General features: G+C 39.8%; 2 protein-coding genes across 3 annotated transcripts; one reads left to right on the top strand and one right to left on the bottom strand.

The window, feature by feature from the left end:
• The first annotated feature begins 133 nt into the window (after positions 1-133).
• Positions 134-7,330, top strand: kbtbd3 (kelch repeat and BTB (POZ) domain containing 3). Of its 2 annotated transcripts, XR_015095653.1 has the most exons (11): positions 134-330; positions 524-726; positions 928-1,093; positions 1,272-1,454; positions 1,592-1,765; positions 1,874-2,161; positions 3,130-3,372; positions 3,468-3,758; positions 3,838-3,987; positions 4,124-4,308; positions 5,590-7,330. XR_015095653.1 is itself a non-coding variant. In XM_086081535.1 (10 exons), exons 2-10 carry the CDS (start codon positions 524-526, stop codon positions 4,244-4,246), a joined length of 1,821 nt encoding a protein of 606 aa, XP_085937661.1. In that variant the 5' UTR covers positions 134-330; the 3' UTR covers positions 4,247-4,896. The 2 variants fall into 2 exon arrangements, 1 of the variants encoding a protein (XP_085937661.1); XM_086081535.1 differs by lacking the exon at positions 5,590-7,330 and having other exon boundaries at positions 4,124-4,896.
• Positions 4,296-6,279, bottom strand: sln (sarcolipin). Its single transcript, XM_086081536.1, has 2 exons — positions 6,042-6,279; positions 4,296-5,790 (listed from the first exon to the last, which is right to left on the bottom strand). Exon 2 carries the CDS (start codon positions 5,656-5,658, stop codon positions 5,563-5,565), a length of 96 nt encoding a protein of 31 aa, XP_085937662.1. The 5' UTR covers positions 5,659-5,790; positions 6,042-6,279; the 3' UTR covers positions 4,296-5,562.
• Positions 7,331-9,418: the final 2,088 nt, after the last annotated feature.

Below are 9,418 nucleotides of genomic sequence, written 5' to 3'. Positions count from 1 at the left end.
TATCTTGATATTTAATTCTCCTCAAGTTTGCTCAAGACTTCCTTTTTGTATTTCATTTTTTAAGCCAACCAAGTAAAACTACAGTTCCCATTAACCATTGCGTTTACTTCCGGTCAAAACAAATCCATTCAGTCCGGATATAACCTAAATCTTTTAAACCAGAAGGGCTTCCCGTTAATATTTTAAATTTATAGTATTAAAATGATATTAGCGTGTGGTATTGCGTAGCGACAACAAGTAAGTCACAGCAGGCTCTGAGCATTTACGAGTTCTCGTGGGATTTCACGTTTCCGGGTAGTAGAAGAAAGCGCTATCCATGGTGCTGCGACTGTAAGTAGAACCCGAGCAAAGTGAAACGTTTGACATTGGCGCTATTTAAAATAATACATCTACATGGGAAGCTTGTATAGTTGCAATGGTCACACCTTCAGTACTGTATAGAAATATAGGTCAATAATATATAGAATAACATATACACTTGCTTTAAAAATCCAATCTGTATCTTTTTTTGTGTGTGATCAAGATGGCTGATCAGAAAGAGCCTTGCAGTGAAATCCAAGAGCGTCGTACGCTGCTGCAGGTGTCCAACTCACATGGACTTCATTTGCTGGGTGTGCTCAGGTCTTTTCGAGAGCAAGGCCTACTATTTGACTTCACTATAAAAGTCCAGGAACACAGATTTCCCTGTCATCGCTGTGTTCTTGCAGCATGCAGTGATTTTTTCAGGTCTCGATCGCTTTCTACCTGTATGCACATTCTGGCAGAAAATATAATGTTCTCTCTCTCTCTCTCTCTCTCTCTCTCTCTCTCTCTCTCTCTCTCTCTCTCTCTCTCTCTCTCTCTCTCTCTCTCTCTCTCTCTCTCTCTCTCTCTCTCTCTCTCTCGCTCTCTCTCTGTCTCTGTCTCTGTAACCTTTCTGTTCTTTAGGGCCCTGTTTGAGGCGGCTATGCGAGAACGTGATGATGGCTCAGTAACATTGTGTAACCAAATTCCAGCTGTGGTGGATTCCTTCCTGGATTTTGCCTACTCTGGCGAGATTCTTATCACAGAAGGAAACGTTTACTCACTGTTTCAGCTTGCCTCCTTTTTGCAGGTAGAGACACATGGCTCATTAGCCACAGATAATCTATTCCACTTGTATTCCGATTTCAAATAAATGCTTTGAAACGGTACTACATGAACCCAGGATCCATTCCACAGTCTAAGAAAATTCATGTATATCTTATTGACTTGATTATACCTGATAATGTTTCTTCTTGTTGTGTCCTCAGGTATCAGTTCTGTCCAGAGCCTGCAGTGACTTCTTGTTAGCAACGATAGATCTTGATAACTGCCTGTCACTATTGGCACTTGGTGAAGCGTATGGCTCAGCCTCCCTCCTCCAAAATGCCACGGACTTTGTGGTTGAAAACTTCCAAGACCTTTCCAACACCCAAGACTTCCTGGACATGCAGGTGCTAGTCAGCCACTCTACTTTGACTTTTCCAACACACGAAACATACGCTCTAACCGTAACCTTATAGAATGCGCGCACAAGAAATCAATTACCTTTTGAATGGCACATTCTAAAAACGCTTCCAATCATTGTTAGGTGAATGTATTGGAGGAATGCCTGAGGTCAGATGCCCTCTGTGTGCCCAGTGAGGAAGCTGTGGTCATGTCACTTTTAAAGTGGGTCCGCCAAGACACTCCTGGAAGACAGAAGCTGCTACCCAAATTGTTATCTCTAACAAGACTTCACCATCTACCTCCACATGCACTTAAGGTATTTGCCCATTCAAGGTCAGGTGCAAAGAGATTTACTCTTGGACTTTGTTGCCGATGTTATATTTTAATCTCAATTCATCCTCAAATTTGCTTTCTTGTCTGCAAGACTCTTCGTGATTCCGATCTGCTGAGCAGCAATCGTTCCTGTATGGCTGTGATCTCAGATGCTCAGAGCAGACAAAATCAACACATTGGGCTGTTTACCGATGCCAGGCCTGCTACCACACAGAACTACATTTATATCCACAAAACGGAGGAAAACGGAGTGGTCCGCCACTCTTTCTGCTACTGTCTGGAAACAGACCAGTGGAAGGAGCTTGGAATGGACCAGGTGGATGGAATGAGCATGGTGCCAGACCTGCCAGGTTCCCATCTGACTAGCTATGCTGAGAAGGTATGTGATCACAGGAATACTGTATACAGTATACACTGCCACAACTCCTACACAGTTGAATTAAATCCAGTAACTGGAAAATACTTTGGGCATCAATCAGGGTTATTATAGTTTTAGAATTTCATTTTAGAGTTTTTAAAATTGTATTTAGTTAGTTTTAATTAGTTTTCAGGGCAGCACTGTTAGTTTTTATTAGTTTTAGTTATTTAAAAAATGCTTAGTTTTAGTTTAATTTTAATGTTAGTTTTCATTTTGATAAAATATTGTATATTACTGTGTGCAATATTTAATAAATACCATGGTAAAATGAAAAAAGCAACGCCCTTCTTACCTCGCGTTGCGTTTCGGCTGACTTAAATGAAAAAGCAGGCAAGGTGAGCCATTGGAGCCAAAAGTAAAACTGCACCTGGGAGCGACATCATCTGAAGGTGCTTTTCTATTGGCTGCTGCTAGATGACATCACTTCTGTGCAACACCCTGTCAAATGTCATTATTTTGGTTAATATTGAAATACATATACTTAAATCACATTTAAAATCAACCCCAAAGGCTCAAGTCACTTGTCACCTTCCGCTTTGCTCTCACAAGCTTTTACTAGCTTCTCCCGCTAGCCGCTCTTGTTAGCCACTCCAGTCAATGGTTCCGACTAACTCCAGCTAACTGCTTTTGTTAGCTAAATCTGGCTCGCTCTGTCTATTGGCGTCGCTTGCCGGGCTTCACACCGGCTGCCAAGTCGCGTCGCTCGCTCAGATGCTCGTTTGATCACGCAAAAAATAATTGGTGGTAGGTTTGTAGAGTGTGGTCTCTCCAAGCCACTGTAGTGTCTGTGCTTCTACTGCATGCGCTTGCAGCTGCATTCTATGCCTTAGCGACATCTAGTGGTCACTTATTACACACTGTATCTTTAAAAAAAAAAAGGGAATAAAATTAGAATTGATCCCTCTCCTCTTCCCTCTTTTCCCCACAAGATATTTATCACTGGAGGTTGCCGTGGAAACTGTTGCCGGGCAGTGCGAATCCACGTGGCAGAGCCTTTCCATGATGCTACCGATGAGGTGTGGTGCTTCTCCCCTGTAACAAGAACCTGCACACCTGCTCCAGCGATGTTGAAACCCCGAACCATGCACACAGCAGTGGTCTGCCTGGACCGAGTTTATGTCATTGGGGGGCGGACGGAAGGACCCAGAGGGGCTGCTCCCAGTCTATTAGAGGTGCTTTAATGTACTTTTTTTTTGTATGAGTGTGTCTTAACTATTGGATCCAGTGTCAGAACATTTGTTGGCAGTACAACACGTTATATATTCAGGTGGAGTATTATGATCCATTGGCCAAGAGCTGGTTCTCAGTCAGTCCTCTGCCTACTGCAATCTTCTATCCTGAAGCCAGTGCTTGTGGCAGCATTATCTACACACTGGGATCAGAGGTGGAGATGACAGACTTCTTCAACCCCTCACTGGACTGTTTCTTCAGCTATGACACCCAACAGGACCAGTGGTGCCGCTTGGTGGCAGAGTTCGGCCAGTTTTTCCATGCAACGCTGGTCAAGGCCGTGTCAATTCATAAAACATTGCACGTCTGTGACCTGTCCACTTACAAGGTGGGATCTTATAAACACAATTAAACAAGTACTGTAGGCTTTTCTTGGTCACATATGACTCGTGTGTTTCATCCTGCAGGTGTACAGTTTCTGTCCACAGACTTGTGTGTGGAAGGGAGAGGGGTCATTTGAGTGCGCAGGGTTCAATGCCGGAGCAGTTGGTACGAGAGACAAAATTTACATCTTAGGTGGAGACTATTCCCCTGATGAGATTACAGATGAAGTTCAGGTAAAACCCAGGATGTTTCATTTCCCCTTAGCCTCTGGTTATGTTATCACTAAAATATGAGATGGAGTTCAGGGACAAAGTGTATCCATTGACAACGATTGTTTTGATTTGATATTTACTTTGTTGTTCTACACAGGTGTACCACAGTGACAGAAGTCAATGGGAGGAAGTGGCGCCCATGCCCAGAGCCCTGACTGAATTTCATTGTGAGCTCATCAGCTTTAATAGGCACGCAAACCCATGGAGTGACATCGAATGATGCACAAAGGCAGCAAGCAGATTGTGTAGAACCTTGTAAAAAGCACGTTCTTCATTGATGATGTAAGCAAACCGTTCCATTAATAACTCTCACGGGCACCGCCTCCATTTCCCATGTTATCATACTCCTGAGATGTTATTTATTAATTTATTTATTTATTAGGTGAAATCCAGTTGCATACGCATTATTAACACAAGACGAAACATAGTCCCTCCCATGGAGGAGCAACATTAAGCAGAAACCTGTATTTGAAATTTTATACTTCCTGAATTGTATGTCTTATAATCATAGTTCATAATTTCGCCCATCCATTATCTAGACCCTTATCCTCACTTGGGTCAAAGGTGAGCTGGAGACTTCCCGGAGGGCTGTTTGGTACATCCTGAATTGATCACCAGTAAATTCTCGGGCACATGTAGACAAAGAACCATTCACACTCACATTCACACCTATGGACAAGTTACAGAGAACCAAGGACAGGTCGGCTGAAGCCCGGATTCAAACCCCCAACCACAGAGGTGTAAAACTAATGTGTTAAAGCCATAGCAGACCTCATTGTATAGAAGTAATTCAGACCCAAATGTAAAATGAAGATGTTGCCATGAGGCTCTACATATGCAGAGAGAATAAATCCATAACGTTTTATCAAGTGTCCCTTCAAAGTGCTCTTCTTCCAACTTCAAGTTCTCCACATTCAGTCAACAAAATAATAGTAATTGACTTCCTTTTGTTTATTTTTTTCTCACAAAGCCTGAAACGAATACTTTTGTATGCAAAAAAATGCTAGAGTCACTCAAGCAATGAACTGATTTTGCAAGAAGTCAGTAATAATTTAAATGTTTGAGTCTTTTTTTTTTTTTTTTTTAATATGACACTGAGATCACGTAAAACAGAGTTAAATTGTATACAGACTCAGACAAAACAGCATGGTGAGTGTATAAAATGTCATCTAGTCATTGATGACACTACATTTGTTTGAAAACAGGCACTGGACAGATTTGCACATTTATGTGCAGATTTGCACATAAAGTGCCTGTTTGTGGATTTTTGTTAACCTTTTGTCTCTGTTCTGAAAATTCCCTTTTCGGTTTTCACACCTGAGCATGATCTCGTACAAAAGTAGCTCAAAAGGCACTTTCCAATCTCGGAATAGTTTAGCTTTGATATAATAACTGCATCAAAACCACATAGTTTCCTTCGATGAAAACACCGCATCCAAAATGTGCTCTAAAATAGCAGCAGAAAACATGCAGACTCCATAAAATGTCTCCCGTCTCCTGCGACAGGAGATGGGAGTAATGTCCATGCTCCGCATGTTAGTCCTGATATGTTTTTACCAGCAGCCACATCAAGAGAACGGTGATTAAGACGATCGTGAAGTTGAGGAAGAGTTCCTGCACCGAACGATCCATGGCAGCTTTCCAAACAGGGTGGGAGACGATGCTGAGGAGGCAGCGGCTGCTGAAGGAGGTTCACAGGACACGGGGATGGCCAAAAGGAAGATTTTGAAGTGAAGATGCGTGTTTTGCTGTCAAATCTCACACCTGAGAGAAACAAAGAAGCGACATTAAAAGCTTTAAAAGTACAGTATTTTCAAACAAAATAAGCAGACTTTTAAAAATGAGGTACAGAAATAAAAGGTAGCTAAGAGTGTAAGAGTGCCATATACTGTAGATGATCATAAACCAGTCATCACATTTGAAGAAATCCAGTTATAATTTACTCGACCTAAAGAGAGAGGGGGAAAAAAAAGGTTTTCAGTTCACATCGGTTTAAGCCTTGAATGGATTATTACCTTTTCACCCTTTTGATTTCACTAAACAGGAAGCTATGTGCTCCAATAGGATATTTGTCTTGATTTCCCAAAACGCAGCCTGTCTATAGTTTGGAAATGTCTATCCGTCCACTTCTTTGGTTTTTGTTTCTCTGTGTCTATCTTCAGCTTTCTGCCCTCACCATGGGCCGGGCTTGCCCCTAAAGTAGTCAACCTCAGTGGACCGCCCATGGTTCACATGCAAACCTAATGATGTCACCCACACTTTTACATGAACAACCAATCAAGTGTTTTATTTTCCGCAATCTGGTCCACTGGATCTCTCCTACACATAACCATAGAGAGTCTCAGTCTCTCTCTGCCTGGTTATTTATAGCACATTATTGCAGATATGAGGTGGATTACAATTGCCTCAAATACAATGCATGCATCGTCTCATGGATAGAGGAATGTGTAACAGTATCGGGCGTGAGGCTATGCACAAGATGAATAATGCAGTCAGCTTTTCAAAATGTAACATTGGAGGTTCAGACTCAAGTCCAACTGAAGCTACGATTCATCATTTTTGACATGTCCTGTCTAACCACGGCACAAAACTTCTACTCCACTTTTCACTTCTCAGTGTTGTTCTAATCATGTAATGTTAGAGCTCAAATACAAACAATAGGTTTGAAACATTCATAGTCCCGAAAATAGATATTTAAAAATAATGCAGTATTACACTGACTAAACTAGCCCTTCTATATTTAGAGATTTTTTTTTAACACTGAGGAAACGAAAATAAATGAGCCCTGTAAATTCGATTAATTTTGCCTTGATCGTGTACAGTAATCGATTGTTTCCAACATTTAAAATCACTTTTATTTTTTCAAAAACTGCTGTTCCAAAGGAAGGCATGCAAGTTGAACACTGCTTCTCACATACGACCTAAAAATGGAGGTCACATAAATAAACATATAATAAAGCAACTTGCCTGAGTTGGATTATTTTATAAAACCTCAATGGGTATAAATAATAAATAGGGAGTGCTGAATTTGGTTTAAAAAAATAAATACATCCTTTAAAAAAATATTGGAATACAGTATACAATCACGATTATTGAAAATATATGAAATTTGGACAGGTTTTGGTCTGATGCCATTAATATATGCATACTTTAGAACTTGATGGGACACACAGAGGTCAAACACCTTCTGAGACATTTGAGCATTTTGGTCAAATATAGATGCAACCCTATATTTTCCCCAAAACTGACTGGCCAGATCATCTATGTGGATGTTGGTTGCATTTTGTGTTTTGTGCGACTTGTTAAAAAGGAAAAAAAAGACCTACATGAGTGTCTTTAAGTCAACCCAAGAATATTATTATTATAATTTACTATTGTATTTAATATATGTTCTATGCGCCCCCACTAGTCTAAACATGGCATTCTGATTAACTCATTCACTGCCATTGACGGCTATGGAAGTCAAAAATTAATTTGAACTATTTCTATTTGTTAAAAAAAAAATGCTACTTTTGTTAACAAGAGTATGAAAACCTATATATTTTTTATTGTACATTTAGAACAGATATAAAATTTGTGATTAATTGTGAGTTAACTCGTGAAGTCATGCGATTAATTACGATAATTTTTTTTAATTAATCACACATTTTATATCTGTATTTCTAAAAAAAAAAAGAGATAGGTTTTCATACTCGTTAACAAAAGTGGAAAAAAATGTTAAACTAATAGAAATTGTTCAAATGAATTTTTGACGTCTATAGCCGTCAATGGCAGTGAATGAGTTAATATTGTGTGTGAGGAATATGAATTAAGCAGCAAAATCCAGCCATTTTTATCCATCTCGGGGTGGCCATTTTGCCACTAGCTGTCGACTAAAAATGACATCACAGTTACTCAGGGCTCACGGCTCACCTGCTTTTGAAGTTGAGTTGTGATTGGTTGTTATGTCATTTTCAGTCAACAAGTGGAAAAATGGTGGCCCGCAGAGATTGATGAAAATGGGTGGATGCAATATTAATCAGAATGCCATTTTTAGATTAGTGGGAGAGCGTAGAACATATAATTGTAAAGATTTGGGGGAGGGATTGACTTCCCTTTGAAAGCATACATTGTGATCACGTTCCAAATGATACTCTTGTGGTTGTTTGTTTTCCACTTCTGCATTTCTCCGTGCTGTGCTGGTCCCAAGAAAGAATCTGACCATCAGCCAGCAATCCCCTCTGCTCATCTCACACTTGACAGCTGCTTAGACTGGCATTATCTCCGAACTGGTGCTAAACCCCGTGACACACACACCTTCTCCTGTGCACACGTAGAGGTCACGGCAGGACAAAGTGTGTTCGAGTAGGCCTATCTTGAACCTTTCCATCACAGGGAATTCCCGAGGGATTGAACAGATCAAAATGGCTGCCATAGGTGTCATTCTATCGCATACAATTCTGCCAATGTTGGACAAGTAGCTGTTGGACCCAAGGATTCCCATTGTCATGAGATCCAGTGTGGCTCTGATTAGATATAAAACGGGCTGAAGTGTGCAGACAGGATAGACCGCAGAGCAACCTAACAGCTGATTATGTATGTGTGTGTGTTAGATAGAAAAGTGCTGGCAGTGTTGCCGACTGGAGCAGTAGAGACAGAAGTGTCAACAGCACCTCAGAGACACCATTCAATACATTCTGGGACATGCTGCATAAATACGTGTCTGCAGAGTATGTGCTTGTATGTCCCTCTTATGTTTATACAGTAAACTACTACTTTGATTGAAATGTTTATTTGGAATATTTTCAACATGATTTCAATGCATAAATAAGTGACAATAATCAAAGAAAGAAAAGAAGAATCAAAAGAAAACAGGCAATAGAAAAGAAAAAAACTTTCCTCCTTCTCTTACAATCACACAATATATGAATTAATGCATGGAAACATACACCCATAGCCAAAATTATTATTTGGTTTGAGTTACTATAACCGATAGTGGAACAAAAATAATTAAAACAGTAGAGAAAAAAAGATACGAAAAATGGCTGAACTCTTGCCAAGAAAAAAAAAGCTTTAAAAGGACTCCAAAACCCAAAAATATGTGGACAGTGGACATTTCATATGTCATTTTACATTAAAACACTTTGCTTTATTTTCTAAAGAATCGATTTGAGAAAGTAGTTTGGAAATATTCAGTTGGTCAACTTTCACACTTTTCATGCTATTTAATGAGAATTTATGGGTACTGTATTATGAATTAACATAGGCAGACACAATTAGGATTTTGTTTTGCCATATTAATATTACTTTTTTTTTTTATTGAAAGTATGTTTTATGTAGGCTACAGTTTTGCATGCCTATAGTGTTTATAGATTACGCGTTTAAATATTTAAGTATTTATTTTGCTCCACTA

The sequence above is a fragment of the Leptonotus elevatus genome, chromosome 7 (genome assembly GCF_054856555.1).
Source record: "Leptonotus elevatus isolate MCC_2025b chromosome 7, RoL_Lele_1.0, whole genome shotgun sequence".
NCBI lineage: Eukaryota > Metazoa > Chordata > Actinopteri > Syngnathiformes > Syngnathidae > Leptonotus > Leptonotus elevatus.
The sequence above is the reverse complement of the archived record's forward strand: the minus strand, read 5'-3'. Positions and strand labels throughout refer to the sequence as shown.